Source organism: Lontra canadensis, unplaced genomic scaffold (assembly GCF_010015895.1).
Source record: "Lontra canadensis isolate GAN:19392208 unplaced genomic scaffold, GSC_riverotter_1.0 scaffold45, whole genome shotgun sequence".
Lineage (NCBI taxonomy): Eukaryota > Metazoa > Chordata > Mammalia > Carnivora > Mustelidae > Lontra > Lontra canadensis.
The window spans coordinates 739,919-762,504 of record NW_022631039.1 but is presented as its reverse complement, the minus strand read 5'-3'; the positions used below and the strand labels follow the sequence as shown (position 1 = coordinate 762,504).

At 38.6% G+C, this 22,586-nt stretch overlaps 1 protein-coding gene across 1 annotated transcript in view; it reads right to left on the bottom strand.

Annotated features, from left to right (window-relative positions):
* Positions 1–22,586, bottom strand: part of TPST1 (tyrosylprotein sulfotransferase 1) — a 130,712-nt gene that overhangs the window by 74,850 nt on the left and 33,276 nt on the right. The window contains exon 2 of the mRNA XM_032872362.1: positions 12,616–13,561. Within this exon, the coding sequence (XP_032728253.1) occupies positions 12,616–13,460 (845 nt within the window). The 5' untranslated portion in view covers positions 13,461–13,561. The remainder of the gene's footprint in view (positions 1–12,615; positions 13,562–22,586) is intronic.

Below are 22,586 nucleotides of genomic sequence, written 5' to 3'. Positions count from 1 at the left end.
ACCTACAATTCTATGGTCAGTTCATCTTCAACAAAGCAGGAAAGAATATGCAATGGAAAAAGATAATCTCTTCAACAAATGATGCTGGACAAACTGGGCTGCTACCTGCAAAAGAATAAAACTGGACCATTTTCTCATATCATACATGAAAATAAACTCAAAATGGATTAAAGGCCTAAATGTAAGACCTGAAACCACAAAAATCCTAGAAAAGAACACATCTGACATCAGCTATAGCAATATTTTTCTAGATATGTCTCCTGAGGCAAGAAAACAAAAGCAAAAATAAACTACTGGGACTACATCAAAATGAAAAGCTCCTGCATAGCAAAAGAAACAATCAACAAACTGAAAGGCAACCTATGGAATGGGAGAAGATATTTGCAAATGACAAATCTGGGAAAGGGTTAGTATCCAAAATATGTAAAGAACTAATACAACTCAACACTAAAACCCACAAATAATCCAATCAAAAACTGGGCAAAGACATGAACAGATATTTCTCCAAAGAAGACATACAAATGGCCAACAGACAAATGAAAAAATGCTCAGCATCACTCATCATCAAGGAAATGCAAATCAAAACCACAATAAGATATCATCTCATAGCTGCCAGAATGGCTAAAATAAAAAACACTAGAAACAAGTGTTGGAAAGGATGCAAAGAAAAAGGAACCCTCGTGCACTATTGGTAAGACTGCAAACTGCTGCAGCCACTGTGGAAAACAGTATAGAAGTTCCTCAAAAAATTTAAAAATAGAACCACAATATGATCCAGGAGTTCCACTACTGGGTATTTACCCAAAGACTACAAAAACAGTAATCAAAAGAATATATGCACCTTTATGTTTATTGCAACATTATTTACAAGAGCCAAATTATGGAGGCATCTGAACTGTCCATCACCTGATAAATGGATAAAGATGTAGTATGTACACACACGATGCAATATTATTACTGAACCATAAAAAAGAATGAGATCTTGCTATTTGCAAAACACATATAAATCCAAAGGGTATAATGATAAATGATCTAGTCGGTCATAGAAAGACAAGTACCATATGATTTTGCTCATATGTGGAACTTAAGAGACAAATAAATGAACAAAGAGGAAAAAAGAAACAAATCAAAAAACAAACTCTTAACTGTACAGAACAAACTGACAGTTGCCAGAGGGCAGGTGTTTGGGGGAATGAGTGCAACAGGTGAAGGGAATTAAGAGCACACTTATCATGATGAGTACCAGGTGATGTGCGGAATTACTGAATCACTACATTGTAAGCCTAACCTAATATAACACTGTATGTTAACACCACTGGAATTAAAATTAGTGTGTGTGTGTGTGTGTGTGTGTGTGTGTGTATATATATATATATGTGTGTGTGTGTGTGTGTGTGTGTGTATCTCTATATATGGTGCTCATTCAGAGAATTAGAAATTAAAATCACAATGAGGTACCATTTACTCTTACATAATTGGAAAATTTTAAAAACAGGCTGTCCTATATAATAAAATAAGGTTGTAAAATGTGTTGTAGCTCTGTACACTTAATGATCCCTATTTTATTATCATATGTTTGGTGTGGATGTACATATAAGTTTAAAACTACATAACTAGGGACGCCTGGGTGACTCATTCAGTTAAGCAGCTGCCTTGGCTGGGGTCATGATCCCAGGGTCCTGGGACTGAGTCCCACATCAGGCAGGCTCCTTGCTCGGCGGGGAGCCTGCTTCTCCCTCTATCTGCAGCTCACCCCGCTTGTGCTCTCTCTCTCTCTGACAAATAAAATCTTAAAAAAAAAACACTACAAAAAGAACTACATATCTATATGTATATGTTTATATCTGATATAGGTATTTATAATTTATTTTTCATAGATACAGAAAAATATATATCTATGAAAAATAAACATAAAATATTAACTTAAAAAAAGCCAGGTTTGGGGCACCTGGGTGGCTCAGTGGGTTAAAGCCTCTGCCTTCAGCTCAGGTCATAATCCCAGGGTCCTGGGATCGAGCCCCGCATCGGGCTCTCTGCTCAGCAGGGAGTTTGCTTCCTCCTCCCTCTTTGCCTACTTGTGACCTCTCTCTCTGTCTCTGTCAAATAAATAAAAAATATCTTAAAAAAAAAATAAAGCCAGGTTTATGCATACAGATCCTTCGGAATTTTTACACTCTGATGGTGGCAATGTAAACCACTGCAAACTCTTTAGAAAACAATCTGGCAGGGCACCTGGGTGGCCCAGTTGTTTAAGCATCTGACTTCAGCTCAGGTCATGATCTCAGAGTCCTGGGATTGAGCCTTGCGTCAGGCTCCCCATCAAGTGGGGAGTCAGCTTGTCCTTCTGCCCCTTGCCCTGCTAGTGCATGCACTCTCTCTCAAATAAACAAACAAAATCTTAGAAAAAAAATTTGGCATTGCCATGTGAATTGAACATGCATATTCTCTGTGATTCTAACAATTCTATTCCTAAGTGTTTATTTCAGAGAGACTCTTGAAGTAGACACCTTGAAAAATGTAGACAGCCCAAACCAAAACAACCCAAATGTTCACCAATAGTACAAATGTAGAAATAAGCTATGTCATAGAACGGTATGTGGCAATAGAAACAAACTGATGATAGCTATATATCTAAAAACTGATAAACCTCAAGATAATGTTAAGAAAAAGAGGCAGAAGGAGCAAGGGGAGGATGAGGAAAGAAAGGAAGGAAAGAACGTGTAAGAAAGAAGAAAACAGACTATGATCCCACTTACATAAAGTTCATAAACAAGAAAGTAAAAGAAGCAAATAAAAACAGGAAAAACATGACAATGAAAAACTGGGACTCACAGTCAAGTAGTGCCTGTGGCTGAGTTCAGACTTGGAAGCTGGTTAGACCTGTGTTTAAAACCTTTCATTGATACTAACTGGTTTTGTAACATTGGATAAACTACTGTCCCTCTCTGTATCTCTGTTTTTTAAACTATAAAATGGAGAAAGTGGTGATGATAAAATAATGATGATCTCATCCAAAATTTACTGAATATCTGCTGCATGCCAGGCACTGTGAAAGCTCTGTCTACGGGAGAGGGAGGTCTCAGAGATCTCCAGGGAGGGGAATCACAATGAATGCTGCAGTAGAACCCGAGTTCCTCGGATGAACAAGGAAGTGAACGGGACTACAGGCAGAAGAAGCAGTATAACAAGCCGTATGGACTCTCTGTGTAGATACAATTATTTCAGTGTAGTTGGGGCCCAGAGAGGAAGGGGCAATAAAAAGTCAGAGTCTGCATGTGAAGGCAACACAAGAAGCATGATTTTGAGGCAGTGGTTCCCAAAGTGAAATCTGCAGACCAGGACATCAGCATTACTTAGGAACCAGTTACAAATACAAATTCTTGGGCTTGTCACAGATCTGAATCAGAAACTATGATATCTTAGGTGGCTCAGATGATTAAGCATCTGAGTCTTGATCTCAGGGTCCTGAGTTCAAGCCCTATCTTGGGCTCCATGCTGGGTGTGGAGCCTACAGAAAGAAAGAGAAAAAGAAAGAAAGACTAACTAACTAACTCTGGGTCTTTTCAAAGTCACTTGAAGTGACTCTAGTGTATGGCTGACATTCGATAAGATGATTTTGAGCGATGATGGAATGGAATGTTTTAAAAAAAATAATGAAATCATCCTTTATAAGTCAAGTAATTCAGAAGAGGGTGAAGACCACGATGTTCTGAATTCAGAAGAGGGAAAAGACGATAATATCTGAAAAGGCACTAGGTATTACATATGATATACTTGATTTTTCTTTGACAAAAATTAATCAATTTTATGGGTTACTCTATTTACAAATCAAATTTCCCACATGCTTCATCTTAAAAATACATTTCCAAAGAAGCTTACATTTTAAATCTTTTTTTTTAATTTATGCCAGAGGGATCTTCCCTGTTTTATAACCTAAAAAGTTGTTAAAAAGAAAACACCGCCCCAAATGATGTTGAAAACTTAATACCTAATCTAACTGCAGTTTCAACCCACCAGATATGTAACCTTTAACTAGTCAACACAGAACTTCCTGTCACCGCTAGGAATTTACTGACACTTACCACTTCCCTTAGGAAGGTAATCTTGTTTAAACAATGCATTCCTTTCTTCTTTTTTTAATTTCAACGCCCTCTCTCTGCCTTTAAAAACCTTCCTCTTCTGTAGCTCAGTGGAGCTCCCCTCTACTTGTTAGATGAGATTCTGTCTGATTCATTAATCATTTTTAAAAAGCCAGTAAGATCTTCAAATTTACTCAGATGAATTTTGTTTTTTAACAGATTTGGTGGCAGCAGTGAGATCCAAAGCAAACTTCTGACAGCATTCAGGAACAATGAAAAACACAGGCATGGCACCCTGCAAACCCCTTTGAGTTCACAGTCTTTCTTGCTGTTTCTGAGGGCCATCGGTAAATCCTCATGGCTTGATCCCACTCTTCTGCATTCAAACTACCAATCTAATTGGGTTACCAGTCCAGGGTTAACAGGTCAGTCTAGACTGACAAGGGGCCCTTGTTCACAGCCCAGTCCACAATTCCACACTGGAATTCATTCCTCAAAGTTCCAGTCTGAAATCCCCATTTACTAGAGCCTGCGATTTAGTGCTGGTGGTCCACAAGACCTTCTCTTAGCCAGCCCACAGTAACATCTTTTGATTACTGCTGTATGTTTGTTTGACTGGTTTTGTGTTAACAAAGGCTTAGCTAATGAGGTCCTTAAATGCTGAAGAGTCAAATGTACCACCTTCTGGCACATCTACTTATTTTATGCCTAAAAACTATGAAGGGGGCGCCTGGGTGGCTCAGTGGGTTAATGCCTCTGCCTTCGACTCAGGTCATGATCCTGGGGTCCTGGGATCAAGCCCCGCATCGGGCTCTCTGCTCAGTGGGGAGCCCGCTTCTCCCTCTCTCTCTGCCTGCCTCTCTGCCTACATGTGATCTCTGTCTGTCAAATAAATAATAAAATCTTTAAAAAAAAAAAAAACCAAACTATGAAGCTGGGGGGCACCTGGGTGTTCAGTCGTTAAGTGGCTACCTTGGGCTCAGGTCATGATCTCAGGGTCCTGGGATCAAACCCTGCATCTCCCACTCATCCTGCTTATGTTCCCTCTCTCCCTCTCTCTATGTGTGTGTCAAAATCTTTAAAAAAATTTTAACTAAATAAATAATAAATAAAATAAAAACTATAGATCTGGGTACACTGAATATATATAGAAATGGCAACATTTTACCAAAAAAAAACCCTAGAATGATAAGGGCCCTGATGGGGAAAGTTCCGATCAAAGAAGCTCATTAAAGAAGTGCGCTTGAAAGTAAGAGTTCCCAAACTAAACAGAATGGGATACCTATTTTTTTTTTAAAAGATTTTATTTATTTATTTGACAGAGAGATCACAAGCAGGCAGAGAGGCAGGCAGAGAGAGGAGGAAGCAGGCTCCCTGCCGAGCAGAGAGCCCGATGCGGGGCTCGATCCCAAGACTCCGAGATCATGACCTGAGCCGAAGGCAGCGGCTTAACCCACTGAGCCACCCAGGCGCCCCTGGGATACCTATTTTAATTGGCAAGCAGAAGATCCTAAAAGGTTCCACAATTCCAAAGTAGTTTCATTGAAAAATTCACTGCAAAAGCCTAAAGAAAATTAATGTACGGGAAATAGGACTATAACTCCCACAGCTCCCTCTTTCCTCCTGAGAACTCATAGAATGAATACTAATTCTCTGCCTGAACCATTTTTCCACCCTGAGAGGACTACACAACCATAAACAAGTCTTCCAAATTAATGGCCATATAGATAACCCCCTATCTACCTTCAAAGGAGGGCCCCTATATAGGCCCCTCTTAGAGCTGATGAAACTAAGGAATTTACTGGTAAACCGCTACATTATTTCTTTAAACAAACAACGGTAAATTCTGGTATATACCAGACTCCATAGAGGGGATCACAGAAAAACTGACAGAAGCCAGTGAAGACTGAAAATTCTTATCAGAATCCTTTCTTCTGCATCTGTCTGTAGAGCCTAGTTGAGAGAGGAAAATAAAATTGCAAATTATCCCTTGCCTTCCAAATTCAAACCCATTGTTTACTGATCCTTTCTCTCTCTGGGATAGCTGTTGTCTTCTGGACTTGGCTTTTTGCCTGCCAGGAACATACAAGCTGTTGGTTCTTTTTTTAGGCAATCTTTAGGAGTGACTGGATTTTGGGAAGTTAATATCCTTTACCCTCTTTGGGGACCTTACACCTGAGCGGGGTTACTCAATACTGCCAGAAATATTTATAATTAAAATTCTTTATCCAGAGGGAAAGAAACCAATTGAGGATAATGTAGTTGGATAAGTGGATCAATGTATGATGTCATTTAAGTTACACCCCAATTCTTTGAGGAATTGAAAGCAACTGTCCTAATCTTGCAAATTGTTTGCAAAACAAAACTCAGCTCTAGAGGCAATTCAAAATTCACCTCTCTCTTCACCAATCCCCAAACTCCTTTATCTCAAACAGCTTGTAAATTATTGGCCTTAGGAAAGCAAAAGTCCATCTTGGAGAAACTTACATCCTTTCAGTCGCTTGGAGTTAGAAACACAGCTCATATCACCTGACTCCAAAGGAAGAAAGAAAGGGGGAAAGGTCTTTTTAAAAAGCAAACTGCTAAAAGGGCTCTAGCAGTCTCTTTACGATTAATTCCAGAGACAAAAACCTTGCAGATTTCTTGGAATCCCATCAATACACAACGTTCCTCTGGTCCCCTGTTATCTTACGGAAGTACAAGCTACTGTAAGACTCTAAAGTCTTAAGTTCAAGTCTATCAACAGGCCGAAGAAGTCTATCCAGATCCCAATCCAAAGGTCACAGTTTAGAACTGGTTATTAGAAATGTTGGAAACAGGAGAGAAAAACAGCTCGAGCCCCACCTGGAAGGAACATTACCAACTGCTCCCAGCCACTGACACTGCTCTGCAAAATTAGAAGGTGGTAAGCCTTGAGTACCTATCACCCAGCTAAAGGCTCCACATGACACCGAGCCCTGTACAGACACTGAAGACCTTCAAATCAAATTACGAGGAAGAGCAGTATCTATCGACAAGACAGACAGACTTCCACTCAAGACCACGGATCAGGAGGGCCTACTTTAACAGAACCTGAAATCTTTCTCCTTTTCCTTTTCTTTACTCTGCCATTGGCCTGGAAAGATAATGTCTTCATCTTTCTCTCTCAGGCCACTGATAAGGGTGTCAACCTCTGGAATTTAGGACAACCTTTTATTTCAGGCTAGAAGAAAATCTAACTATGGCCCTAACTTTCTAGAAGCAAAATAAGACACCTTATTGGTCAACTCCCCTGAGTTTACATCATGAGTTAAAAGGACCTACTAGGAGGTTTGCAGGATTCAGGATTCACTCCTTTTGGCAGGTCCTTACTTCCTCTTAGGGTTAGGGTAGGCCTCTGTAAAACTGACAGGGAGGGAAAACCCCATAAAGTGGTGGGTTGCAGTTGTGTGATAGCAAAGAGTCTCAGACCAAGGACTGTCCTTGAGGAATACTTTGAATGTAAGAAATGAACAAATAAAAAACTTGGTTCTTGTTCCTAAAAGATTTAAAAAAAAAAAAAAGTCTTAATACCTCATCTAACTGCAGCTTCACACCCACTGAAATGTAACCTTTAATCACTCAACATGGGAATTTCCTGGTCAGCACTAGCAAATTTACTGTTAGACCCCAGCTATTCCCCTTAGGAGGGCAATCCTGCCTAAAACAATGGTTTCTTTCCTAATAATTTCATTTTTCCCACTGTCTCTTTATCTTTAAAAGCGTTTCCATTTCTGTAAACTTTTGGGGCTCCCCCACTACTTGCTAGATGGGCTACTGCCCGATTCATGAATTAATAAAGCCAATTAGTTCTTTAAAATTTACTGAGTTTATTTTTATTTAATACTATCTCTGTTCTGGATCTGATTTCTGGTTTTCTCTCTGCTTTACTTACTAGAGTTTCAGAGTGTCAATTATTGTATTATATAGTATATTATATTGTATAGTGCTAAATATTGTACTATTTTTTTTCTCTTGTACTTACCACTGCTACGATATTTTTCCTTCTAACCTATTTGTGCTTAACAGTTCTACACCTTTTCTTCTGCCCCAAGGGCAGATAACTTCTCTCTGAATTGTAGTTATGATTCTTGTACCTGCTTCTGTTTAAGGGTTATCTTTATAGTGTTTTGTTTTTCTGGCTTTGCTCTTTTCACCTAGTAAATCTGTTTACTGATCCTAGGTTACTTTTTTATTTTAGTCAACCTTAAGTATACCTTGGTGCACTTTTCTGTTACTGTTACTGATGATTTTTATTTGTTCCAGGTAATTTCATAGTATCTGAATGAGTTTAAAAGCAGGAACAATGCTGTATACACTAGTAATTTCCTGAATGTTCCCAGATGGAAATGACTGAAATTCCACAAATATTCCACAATTCATGAGACGAAGTTAATGTAAATAGCCTCAAACTTTATTTCCATTTCCTACTCCAATTATCTGAGAAGCAGACAGGCAGTAGATACCATTGTATCATTAGCAAAATCCTACTACATATTCAATCACTTGGAGAATTCTACTAGAACCCACCGAATTGCGTTAAGTTATTTTCCTTAAAATGTACTCCTCCTTACCCTTCTATATAAACATTTCTTGAAAGATAAAGGCAAGAAGACATTTAGAAATGCTTCAATTTTTTCTACTCAATTAGTTTGGAAGAAATAGAGAGATCAGTGAGCTCTGTATCATTTTTGGAGCCATAGTAATCAAGACTACAGCTCAATTTAATATAATGCTGAACAGTATGGGTAAATAATTTGTTAAAACAGAACACCGCATTCAAAGCATCAAAGGTACATCAATCACTGGAGAAACTATTCTACTACTTCGCCTTGAAATGACTGTCTAAAAACATCAAAGATTAATAGTGTACCTAAAATTCTATAGTTGTATCTTAATGCAGACCTAAACTTATTAGCCAGCTAAAGCAATCTGTTTCTATCTCTTCCCCACTCATTAAAACCTCGGCTTTTATTTTCAGTTTTTAAAAAAAAGCTTAACTTAGACACAGTAGTCTCTAATGAAGATTCTCTGAACCACCCCAGAATGAAAGAATGTTTTCTTCTACCAAATTCTTTCATAGAGGAACTCTTACATACGTTAGCAAGTGATTAACTTATGCTCCTACTATAACTGGAACTGACCAGGGAGGCGAGATGTACCTCTCTGACTGAAAATAACTGGAAATTCCTAAGCAAAGCAAAAAAAGCATTGCTTTTTTAGTTAACACAATAGGGGAGGTAGCATTGTGAAAGTTTTCCTTACCACTGTCTTCAGTAATTTCTGCATATGTTTCTGGGCCATCTGGTAATATCTTCAAGCCTTCAAAACTGCCTAAATATTTTTAGTATTTCAGGACTAAGTAATACCACAATAAGTATTAAAATACTTATTTTAAACTATTTTCCCAGAAAAAAAAATTTATAGGAAAGAATCCAAATGTTATTTTGTTTTGTTTTTAGGTTTAAAAAATACTTGTACCTGTCCTAAAATTAAAAGGACTCAGAATACCAAGTATTGGCAAAGCTGCAAAGCAACTAGAACACATTCCTGTATAATATAGCCATATGTGAATGGTACAGATCCTGTGGAAAACAAGTATCTGTTAAGGACATCTAAATATGGAGATATAGAGATATCTTATGATCCAGTGATTCCACTCACTGGCATATACCCAAGAGAAATTAATGCTCCATTCACCGATAGTAATGGACAGGAATGATCTTAGCCACTTTACCCATAATAGTCCCAAACTGGAAACATCAAATGTCCACCAATGTAAAAATGGATAAACTGTTATATTTATATACTAGAATATTACACAGTAATGAAAAAGAATCAACAGCTGCTCTTTACAAGGTTATGGGTAAATCTAAGGTTAAATGGAAGTAGGCAAAAAATAATGAATAGGGAGGCTTGCATTATATAAAGTTCAAAAATAAGCCAAGACTATTTCTGAACTTCACACATGACATCAGAGCCCCTTGGTGACTGAGGTCGGAACAGTGGTTTCTTTTGGGTTGAGGAAGATGTTAACCAAGAAGAGGGATAAAGGAGCCTCCCGAGCACTGGTAATTTTCTATATTTTTATACGGATGGTGATTATACAGGTGTATACAGATGTAAACACATATCAAATTGTACACTGAATATCTGTGCATTTACTTATAGGTATGCCTTAATTTAAAAATAACTCATATGTCAAAATAGAACTACCCTATGACCCAGCAATTGCACTGCTGGGTATTTACCCTAAAGATACAAACGTAGTGATCCAAAGGGGCACGTGCACCCGAATGTTTATAGCAGCAATGTCTACAATAGCCAAACTATGGAAAGAACCTAGATGTCCATCAACAGACGAATGGATAAAGAAGATGTGGTATCTATACACAATGGAATACTATGCAGCCATCAAAAGAAATGAAATCTTGCCATTTGCGACGACATGGATGGAACTAGAGGGTATCATGCTTAGCGAAATAAGTCAATCGGAGAAAGACAACTATCATATGATATCCCTGATGTGAGGGAGAGGAGATGCAACATGGGGGTTAAGGGGGTAGGAGAAGAGTAAATGAAGCAAGATGGGATTGGGAGGGAGATAAACCATAAGTGACTCTTAATCTCACAAAACAAACTGAGGGTTGTTGGGGGGAGGGGGGGTTGGGAGGGGGGGTGGGGTTATTATGGACATTGTGGAGGGATGTGCTATGGTGAGTGCGGTGACGTGTGTAAACCTGGCGATTCACAGACCTGTACCCCTGGGGAAAAAAATATATGTTTATAAAAAAATTAAAACAAAACAAAACAAAAAAACTATCTTTCAACCAGAAAAAAAAATAAATAAAAATAACTCATATGATACCAAGAATCTTGGAATAAGCATTGCAAGGTCTAGTCATGGCTCTGCCAGGTGTGATTCTTGACAAGGTGCAAAACCTCAGTGGGTCTCCATGCCTCAAATTAAATGTTAAGTAAGGTCTCTTCCCCTTCTAAAATCCATTTATTTGTAGTTTCTATGAATTTCCTCAGTCTCCATGTTTGCCTTAAACATAGTAATTATATATGTAAAATGATCTTTTCCTTATTTCCACCAAAATCTACCTTGAGCATATCTCCTTAATCCCTACTTGGACAGACTGGGAGTGGGTGTGGGGGTGTCTATCAGGTTTATTTTAAACTACTAGAAGGAAACAGCATAAGAATATCTGAGCCAACATACAAGCACATAAAGTGAAATGCTTACCTAGGAATACAGGTGATTAGAAATTAGTTACGGTCTGTTATCTGGAAAGAACAATAAACTATGATGACAGTAGCTAGAACTATAATTTCCTTTGAATCAATAAAAATAACCCCGAGCCATTAGAGTGATAATACCTAATAATTTATAACCAATACCCTGTAAGCTAAGTGCAGAAACGCAGCTGTTCCTTTCAAATTATCTAGATCAGGAATCAATACTAAGTGCACAAGTTCTATACACTGAAAAAAGGAATCAAGAAGACACTCCTTGGTAGGAGGAAGCAGCGTACCTAAGGGAGAAGTACACTGTTTTATCTTTTCTTTCTTTCTTTTTTTTTTTTTTAAAGAGCGGGTACCTGTTTATTACCTTTATAAATGGAAAAAAATAAAGCTTACTTACACCCAGCTTTTCCCCATAAGGAGATGCTATCTGAATTAAGTAGTTTCATTTTATATCCTTATTCTGGGTACATAAGTCATCAAACCACAATGTCAGATCAAGTCAGAGCACCCCAGTCACCACTTCATAAGAAAGGGAAAAATGCAATGGTTTTAGAAGTATTTGAATCTAAGGAACTTCCTGTACAGATGGATTATGGATTAAGCTTCCAACCTGTGGAGTTCTCTATCTCTACGTAAAAATCAATACCCTTCAGATGACAAAAGAATTACTACATGTTATGAAATGTCATGGAAAACAGCACTAGCCCACTGAGACCAAGGCATGGATTCTAATTCTGGTCTTTCCATCTAAATTTGAGTGAATCATTTGTACTTTCTGATTCACTTTTCCAACCTGTAAAGTGAAGGGACTGGGTAAGATCATCTTAGCCTTTATTTTTCTCTATTACTAAAAATTCCTAAATGCTTAGAATTCACCACTTGCTTACCAATATGTGAGAAGCGTCTCATATTAACCTTAATCCACACAAAAAGCCAACTATCCTTATTAATAAGAGTATCTAGAAATTAGAAATCAGGAGTCACTAAAATTGAATGATGGACATTAAGGCCTAAGGTCTGTGAAAAAGAACTTTAACTGCTATAAATTAGGTTTGCTTCCATCAAAAAAAATAAAAAGGACCACAATTCTAAATATATAGATGAATTAAATAAATGAAAAGGTCTATAATGAGCTAGCTAGAGAATTTTTTTTAAAACTCATTGATGAAGTTGTATCTATTCCAAAAGAGAGATGGAGTTTACACATATACACACCGCTTTATTACCTGAATATAGGGCAATAAAAATAATAATGACATCTACTCACTTTGACAGAGATACTCCTCCAGCTTTCCCAATCATCTCCTCATGATGTAATACTGAGTGGTTCCATGGAATCTGAAGGAACTTTAAGAGTGTTCTCATCCACCGTTCAGGATGCAAGACAAGTTGTTCATAGTGAACTAACATGCATTTTTTATAGCCAACTTCCATACACTGGTTATACATGGTCTCTATGGCACGATTCCATTTGGTCAAACAGTCTCTGTAACTGTTCAGGTCAAACCCAGCTATGGTAACTTTCCGAGAAATCATTGAATGTACTGATGCCCGGCCATCTCGGACCATCAGGAGAAATTTGGCATTGGGGAATAACCTAGCAAGGTAAGTTAAGGATTTCAGGGCAAAGGGATCTTTATTACATAAATAAGGAGCTGGTTCTCCGTGCTTAACAATAATTTCTAGTAGGAAGGCTTGCATGGCAGAATCCAGCACTTCATCGGTGACACCAGCCTCATCCAAGCGTATTTTCTCTTTACTTGACCGTGACCACATCTGCTTCAGGGCCAGGATTCGGGGAATCACCCTGGTTTCCTCTCCACAGCGAATATCGGGGTGTGCATCTAGCATGGCCCTCATGAGTGTGGTTCCACTCCGAGGCACACCTCCAATAAATATTAAAGGCATATCTTTGTGATAGGCAAAGGTTTTATTGGCTTTGACGTCCAGGCCAGTTCTCACAGTGGTCTTTATGCTCTCCAACTTGAGGGGCTGGCTACGTTCTTCTATTCGGTGATGGCATTCCATGGCGTGTTGGCCCAAGTAAAACACAGTCACAGAGCTAATCACCAGACATGCCAATAGTAAGTTCTGCTTCAGTTTTCCAACCATCTTGATGTGGTTATCTTGTTATTAAACAGATAGTCTGCTCAAAATAATTTTCAGAAAACGTTCAGGCCATCGAGATTCTATTGCAGAAAGAGGATGAACATCTAATGGGAAAAGGAAAAAGTTATTTTATCATCACATTAAGACTGTTTACCAAAAAAAGAAATTGTTTACAACTTAGTCATCAGTGATCACCATTACATTTTAGCTAGAAAGAAGCTGAAGCAGTCTTAAATACTGTGATGTTCTTGGAACATAAGTATACATAAATGCAAGCAAAAAGAAATCATTTCTAATCAGAAACAGCTTTTCTTAATGTAATAACTCTGAAGCTGGGGTGCCTGGGTGGCTCAGTGGGTTAAAGCCTCTGCCTTCAGCTCAGGTCATGATCCCAGGGTCCTGGGATCGAGCCCTGCATCTGGCTCTCTGCTCAGCAGGGAGCCTGCTTCCTCCTCTCTCTCTCTGCCTGCCTCTCTGCCTACTTGTGATCTCTGTCTGTCAAATAAATAAATAAAATCATTAAAAAAAAAACAACAACATACAATTCTGAAGGTAGGTACCTTGCAGAGAATGGCAAAATAAAACTAGTTCTATCAGTGAATCATGCAAATATTTAATATGTCCAAGTATGTCTGCAATCTAACCACTGGCATTCAGATTTGCTTCACCCCAAAGAAGTCATTACCCTCCATTCTACTCTAAAGAGAAATTACAGAAGAAATATACAACTGCCAAAACTTTAACAAAGATTCAGTTTATTTATCCCACAAGGCATTTATTTAGATACTACAGGCCAGATACTTGGGCTTGGCTGAGGATAAGCTTTGACAACTACAATACAGTGACTCCTGCTCTCAGGAAACAGTCTCATGAACAGACAGATGTGCAAACGATGACAAAATGCACCCAGAGCCTTAGTAGAAACAAGCCAACAGGACAAAGAAAGTATAATGAAAAGAAGTACATAAGTCTACCAGAGGAAGCTATAAAAGCCTCAAAAGAAAGAGGAAGGGGTACTCTCAGCAGTAGGAACCTGTGTACAACTTCCTGCGCACAATGACACGACAGAACACACCCAAGAGGGAGGGTACTCTCAGCAGTAGGAACTTGCACAAAGACATGACTGAACACAGCATGTTTAGGAAACAAGAAGTCATTCGGGAGAACTGGTGAACAGTGTGTGAAGACAATTATGCAGTCATGACTGGCGAGCTCTTTGCCAATGAAGAGGTGCATGGAGGCAAAGAGGAGACATGAAAGGAATGATAGGAAGGTAAGCACCAGCGCAGATACGAAACACCCGAACTTTGAATGTGCTCCTCTACGCACATGAAGATCCACCGGCAGAGGAAAGGTCACACTGTCTTAAGACACTTGAGCCCAATCATTGTCCACTAATCTACGCTGACAGGAAGGCAGCCCCTAGAGAGCCATGCTTAGAAATGAAAACAATGTTAAGTGTGTGGGTGTGCATTTGAGCAGCTGCATCAGCATATACTTACATGAAATGTCCATACAAGGCAAATTTAAAGAGACAGAAAGCAGAGGTTGGAAGCAGGAATTTAATGACAAATAGGCATGAAGTGACTTTTTACAGGAATGGAAATGTTCTAAAACTGGACTGCTGTGTTATTACACACCTCTAGAAAACTTACTAAAAAATCACAGAATTGGACACTTACAATGGTAAATCTTATTGTACGTAAGTTATACCTCAACACAGCTGGTTGTTTTCTTTTTTTTTTTAAGGAATACTTTCCTAGAAAAATATTTTGAGAGTCTCAGTAGGATACACCAAGATCTGGTTTTTGTTTACTCATATATCCATTCCTTTCATTGCATATCTGAACACATATTATGTGCCAGGCAATGTACCTGTAAGGACCTATTTAGAAACTGTCCCTGCTCCCCTTCCCCCAGGGGATTTACTTGGAGACAAGTCCCGGAAACCATCTTCAGGTAACAAAGCCCAGATACAAAGGTGGGTCAGGCCAGGTGGAGACATCCGATCAGTGGGGGGATGCCTACTGTCTCCCTGGTTACCAAGGAGTATGGGCCCGCCCTTTGGGAGCCTTTTGGGCTCCAATCCCAATCAAGGTGTAACAGGCTGGTTCAAATGTCTACTAGGGTCAATTGTGACTCAGTTGGTCACCTAGCATCACTGTGGAGTTTCCTGTGTGTGTTACAATCTCATTGGCCACCTGTGCATGGCCCGGCCTGACCGCATGGCCTTTGCCCTTAAAAGCTAGACTGTGAAACAGAGAAGGGTCGCCCTCTCCTGTAAGAGGTGCGGCCCCGAACGTTCGGTTAGATTCTTGATTCTTGGCGCGAAATAAAGCTTTGCTTGACCTTCGCTTTGTATCAGTCTCACTCCTTTAATCACGGACCCGTTATTGGGGCATAACAGTACTGTACTATAAAGCTACAACATAGGAAAACAAAGTGAGAATACATTGAGATTAAACGATCAGCTTAATAAGACAGCAAAGAAAGGGCGCCTGGGTGGCTCAGTTGGTTGAGCGGCTGCCTTCGGCTCAGGTCATGATCCCGGACTTCCAGGATCGAGTCCCACATCAGGCTCCCCGCTCCTTGGGGAGTCTGCTTCTCCCTCTGACCTTCTCCTCTCTCATGCTCTCTCTCATTCATTCTCTCTCAAATAAATAAATAAAATCTTAAAAAAAAAAAAAAAAAAAAAAAGACCACAAAGAAAAAAGCACTGATTAAGAACACTGGTAGTAGGGCACCTGGGTGGCTCTGCTGATTAAGTGTCTGACTCTTGATTTTGGCTCAGGTAATGATCTCAGGGTCATGAAATCGAGCCCTGCATGGGCTGTGCTCTGGGTGTGGAGCCTGTTTAAGATTCTCTCTCCAGGGGCGCCTGGGTGGCTCAGTGGGTTAAAGCCTCTGCCTTCGGCTCAGGTCATGATCCCAGGGTCCTGGGATCGAGCCCCATATCGGGCTCTCTGCTGGGCAGGGAGCCTGCTTCCTCCTCTCTCTCTCTCTGCCTGCCTTTCTGCCTACTTGTGATCTCTATCTGTCAAATAAATAAATAAAATCTTTAAAAAAAAAAAAAAAAGATTCTCTCTCCATCTCCATCTCCCTCTGCCCCTCCTCCCCTGACCCTTGTGCTCTCTCTAAAACATGAACAAAGAACACTGGTAGCAACATAGCACTGAACTATCTATACAGAAAACTGCACCCATGATATAAAAGACACACTTAAGATGTTATACTAGTATTCAGTTTAAAAGGGGGCAGATGGAAAGAAAAGAAAACAATGGAAAGAAAAGAGTAATAGATAGGTTGCAAAATTAAGATTTAACCCTAGAATAATAATATTTTGGTTGAAAATTATAAGCACAAATGAAGAAAACATTGCTGAAATGGAAAAAAATTATCTATAGATGTGAGGACCAACATTTTAAGCAAAATAAACGACAATAAACCCAATCTGGACACATTCTGGCAGTTTCAAATAACCTTCAATTTCAAGTGTGAAGAAAATACTTCTGTGGGCTTTCAAAGAAAATAAGGACCAAAGGATCAAATAACAACCTGGCATCAGATGTATCTACCACACTAAACACTTATCCTCTGGTTTCCTAGTAGTCCCATTCTTTATTTTTCAAACTTCCTACAGAATATTTGTTACTTCTCAGAGTGGGTAAAGAAAAACAAGTATTTTTAAAATAACAGGGACAGGGATGCCTGGGTGGCTCAGTCAGTTAAAGTTTCTGCCTTCAGCTCAAGTCATGATCCCAGGGCCCTGGGGGTGGGTCCTGAGTTGGGTTCCCTGCTCAGCAGGAAGCTTGCTTCTCCCTCTACCCTTCTCCCTTCTCCCGCTCATGTGTGCATGTGCTCGCGCTCTCTCTCTCTCTCTCTCGTGTGCACACGCACGCAAAAAATAAATAAAATCTTTTAAAATAATAGGGACAGACTACCTAAAAAGATTACATTTAGGTAGAGATCTGAAGAGTGAACAGGATATAGGCAAAGTGAAGAGAACATTCTAAGCAAAAGCAAGTAGATATACGACAGTCCTGCAATGGAAGGCCATTTCAAAGCTTTCAAGGAGCAGGGTAAAGCAGGAGAAAAAGTGGGTGAACAATGAAACCTGAAAAATGGGCAGGGGTCAGATCATAAATCCTGTGGATCAGTTTAGGAATATGACATTTTATGAAAGATGCAATCAGATGTGGCTGATTTAAAAATTTTAAGCAGGGAGTTACTTAATCCTATTTTAGGTTCATACAGTCTCATCCTGGCCAAAACCATCTTAAAAAAGAACAATGCTGGAATATTCACAATTCCCAATCTCAAAACTTACTACAAAGCTAGAGTAATGAAGAGAATGTAGACCTGGATAAAAACAAGCATATGAAAGAATAGAATAGGGTTATAAATCCAGAAATACACCCTTACATCTTCGGTTTTCTTTTTTTTTTTTTAATTAAGTTTTTTATTTTAAATTCCAGTATAGTTAACACACAGTATTATATTAATTTCAAGTGTACAATATAGTGATTCAACAATTTTACATATTGGTCAGTGCTCATCATGGTAAGCACATTCTTTAATCTCCATTACTTATTTCACGAATTCCCCACCCACCTCCCCTCTGGTAACCATCAGTTTGTGCTCTGTTACTAAGAGTCTGTTTCTTGGGGCATCTGGGTGGCTCAGTGGGTTAAGCCTCTGCCTTTGGCTCGGGTCATGATCTTGGAGTCCTGGGATCAGGCTATCTGCTCAAAGGAGATCCTGCTTCCCCCTCTCTACCTGTCTCTCTGCCTGCTTGTGATCTCCCTCTATCAAATAAATAAATAAAAATTCTTAAAAAAAAAAAAGAGTCTGTTTCTTGGTTTGTTGCTCTCTCTTTTCTCCCTTGTTCATTTGTTTTTTCTTAAATTACACATATGAGTGAAATCATATGGTATTTGTCTTTCTCTAACTTATTTCACTTAGCATTATACTCTCTAGCTCTATCCATGCTGCAAATGGCAAGATTTCATTCTTTATGGCTGAGTCATATTTCATTGTGCATGCGTGTGCGTGTGTATGAATATATAAATATATACCACCTCTTTATCCATTCATCCACTGACGGCCACTGGCCTACCTCTGTATCTTGGCTACTGTGAACAATGCTGCTATAAACAGGGGTTCATGGGGGCGCCTGGGTGGCTCAGTGGGTTAAGCCTCTGCCTTCAGCTCAGGTCATGATCCCAGGGTCCTGGGATCGAGCCCTGCATCTGGCTCTCTGCTCAGCAGGGAGCCTGCTTCCTCCTCTCTCTCTACCTGCCTCTCTGCCTACTTGTGATCTCTGTCTGTCAAATAAATAAATAAAATCTTTAAAAAAATAAATAAACAGGGGTTCATGTATACCTTTGATTTTTTTGGGGGGGAGGTAATTTGGGATTAAATACCCAGCAGTGCGATTACTAGGTCCTATGGTAGTTCTATTTTTAACTTTTTGAGGAAACTCCATACTGTTTTCCACAGTGGCTGCACCAGGTTGCATTCCCACCATGAGTGCATAGGGTTCCTTTTCGTCCACATCCTTATCAACACTTCTTGTTTTCACATATTTTTTTATTTTGACCATTCTGACAGGTGCAATATGATATCTCATTGTAGTTTTGATTTGCAATTCCCTGATAATGACTGATGTGGAGCATCTTTTGATGTGGTCAATTGATTCTTGACAGGGTACTGAGACAACTGTGTGAGGAAGGAACACCCTTTTCAACAAATGGTATTAGGAAAATTGGATATCCACATGTAAAAGAAAGAAGCTGAATACCTGTTCACAAAACTTTACTCAAAAGGAACTAGAGGGGCGCCTGGGTGGCTCAGTTGGTTGGGCGACTGCCTTCAGCTTAGGTCATGATCCTGGAGTCCTAGGATCAAGTCCCACATTGGGCTTCCTGCTCAGCAGGGAATCTGCTTCTCCCTCTGAACTTCTCCCCTCTCATGCTCGCTCTCTCTCTCTCTCTCTCATATTCTCTCTCTCACATAAATAAATAAAATCTTTAAAAAAAAATTAACTAGAGACTTAAATGTCAGAGCTAAAACTATAAAACTCTGAGATTAGAGAGGTATAAATCTTTGTGGCTGCAGTTCCTTAGACATAAGACCAAAAGTACAAGAGACAAATTAAAAACAGATGAATTAGATTTCATCAAAATTAAAAACATTTGTGCTTCAAAGAACATCATCCTTCTTTGATGTGAAAGTGAAAGAAATCAAAAGATGGGAGAAACTAACTAGTCATGTATCTGATAAAGGACTCATAGCCAGAATATATAAAGAACTATTATAATTCAACAATAAACACAAATAACCCAATTAAAAAGTAGGCAAAAACCCATATAGACATTTCTCCAAAGAAGAGACACAAATGGCTAACATGCACATAAGATGTTCAATATTCTTCAGGAAAATGCAAATCAAAACTACTTCACACCCACTAGATGGCTACAATCAAAAACAAAAATAAATAACAAGTGGTGATAAAGACGTGGAGAAACTGGAATATACACTGCTCATACACTGCTGGTGGGTGGGATGTAAAATGCTGCAGCCAGTTTAGACAAGTTTGGCAGTTTCTCAAAAGGTTAAATGTAGAACTAACATATGATCCAGCAATTCTACACAAGAGAAATAAAAACGTGCTCACAAAAAACTCGTGCAAAGCATCACTATTTATAGCTAGAAAACAGCAACAACACAAATGTCGACCAACTGACAAATGTATAAACAAAACATAGTATATCCAAACAACAAAGCCATAAAAGGAGTGAAGTACTGATCTACAATTCAATATACACAAACTTTGAAAACATTATGCTAATTGATTAAAAGAAACTCATAAATGACCACATTACACGATTCCATTTATATGAAGTGTCCAAAACAGGCAAATCTGTAGAGACAGAAAAATTAGTAGTTGCCTGGGGCTGAAGGGAAAGGGAAGATGGAAGTTGACTACTACATAGTTTCTTTCTGGGGTAATTAAAGTGTTCTAAACCTAGATTGTAGAGAAGTTTTTGGTATGTGGTTACATCTCAATAATATTGTGTTAAAACAACAACAACACGCTACACACTTCATAGAATGGCTAAAATAAAAAACACTGACACTATCAAGTGCTGACAAGCATGAGTAACTGGACTTCTTTATTTCTGGGAATGCACAATGCTACATCTGAAGAAGTGTTCTGTAGATCCTAATAGTGTAAACATACACTTATCATACAACCCAATCACTGTACTCCTGAGCATTTATCCTAGAGAAACGAAATCTATGTTTACACAAAACCTGCACATGAATGTCTACAGCAGCTCTATTCATAATCACCAAAAACTAAAAACACATGCAATGTGTAAATCAGATAAACTATGGTAAATCCACTGATATAATACTCCTCAGCAATGAAAAAGAACAAACTCTTAATACACACAACAACGCGGATGAATCCCAAAGACACTACGTATAACATATAAAAAGAAAGAAGACAGTCTCAAAACAGTTCTATTCATAAAATATTCTCAAAAGGCAAAACTACAGATCATTGGATGCCAGAAGACTGTAAATTTATTTTTTTTTAAAGATTTTATTTATTTATTTGAGAAAGAGTGAGTGAGAGAGAGAGCATGAGCAGGGTTGGGGGAAACAAGAGGGAGAAGGGAAAGCAAACTCCTCACTGAGCAGGGAGCCGGATGCGGGGCCATCATGACTCAGCCAAAAGCAGTTGCTTAACTGACTGAGCCACCCAGGCTCACAAGACTGTAACTTTAAAGGGATATAACAAAATAAAGTTTTCTGGGATGATGGAACTATTTATTCTGTGTTCTGTGTTCTGTGGTAGTTGTTACACAAATCAATATATGTATTAAAATTCACAGAAATATGCACCGATATAAAAAGTCTATTTTACTGAATGATAATCTTTAAAACAAAACAAAAAATATTAACTGAGAAATTTGCGAGGAAATGTGGGGGACAGGGAAAAATGATTGAAGATCAAAAACAGGAGAGTTTATGATTCTGAATCTTCTAATTAATGTTTCTGGTCAAGTATTATTTAGTGGTGATAAATTCAGTGGTAATAGGAATACATTAAACAAATGATGGGTTTTACTGACAAGAGCAGAGAAATGATCCTAGAAAAATTTTCTCATGTTTTCCATTTTATAAACACTGGGATGAAATAAAAACTCATTTAAGTCTGAACAAAGCAAATAAAACTTACTTAGTGAATCAAAGACAAGTGCTCTTAGGGAACCAAATTAACTCTAATAATGGTGGGTTTCATTTTAGATAGTTCTATAGGAATGATTCCTCTAGCACATTTCATTTGTTTGTGCTGTGGCAGATGCATACTGCATGTTGTATGAGAGAAGAGCAGTAATCACTAAGAAATCACTCGAAAATGGCAAAGCTTTTTGATATAATTTAGTACTATATGTATCTTAAATTACATTTAACTTACCAACCTCTGACTTCAATATGTAATAAATAAATGAGTCTTTTTCAAAAATTACCTGAGCAACAATTTAAAATTTAATGTACAAAAGCAAGATACCCATAAACCAACTCTTCCCCAAGCACATATCAGATACAAAATATTCACCAACCAAAAGCTAACATGACAAAAACCACTAAGTTACTACAGCAGCAACCAACAGTATCTGATAACTTTGCATTAAAATATCCCAAATTCTCAGTAAAATATATAAAAAAACAAAAACTGGAAAAATATTAACATATTTATTTGTCCAGAAGCATACTTTGCATAATACTTTACTGAAAGGACCCATAACAAAACTGTGAGTTTGCTCCTTGGTGAGGTACAGGTAGAGACTACCCCAAAGCAGAGCTGGCAAACAAAGGAAACTATCTGCAGCAAATAAAGGGAATCATGAAGAATAACTTCCAAAGTAGTGAATCCCTGAGCAGGGGTGAGCGGGTTCCTTCTATTTAGGGTTAGGACAAATACTCAGAAAGGGAAGCTCTGTCATTATAAGGGTGGGCATAAGGTTGCACTCTCGTACTTAGAAAACAGGCCTATATATACATCCTATGTTATGTTATTGAAGCTTGTGCTCCTTCCAGGAAGGAGACTTTAAC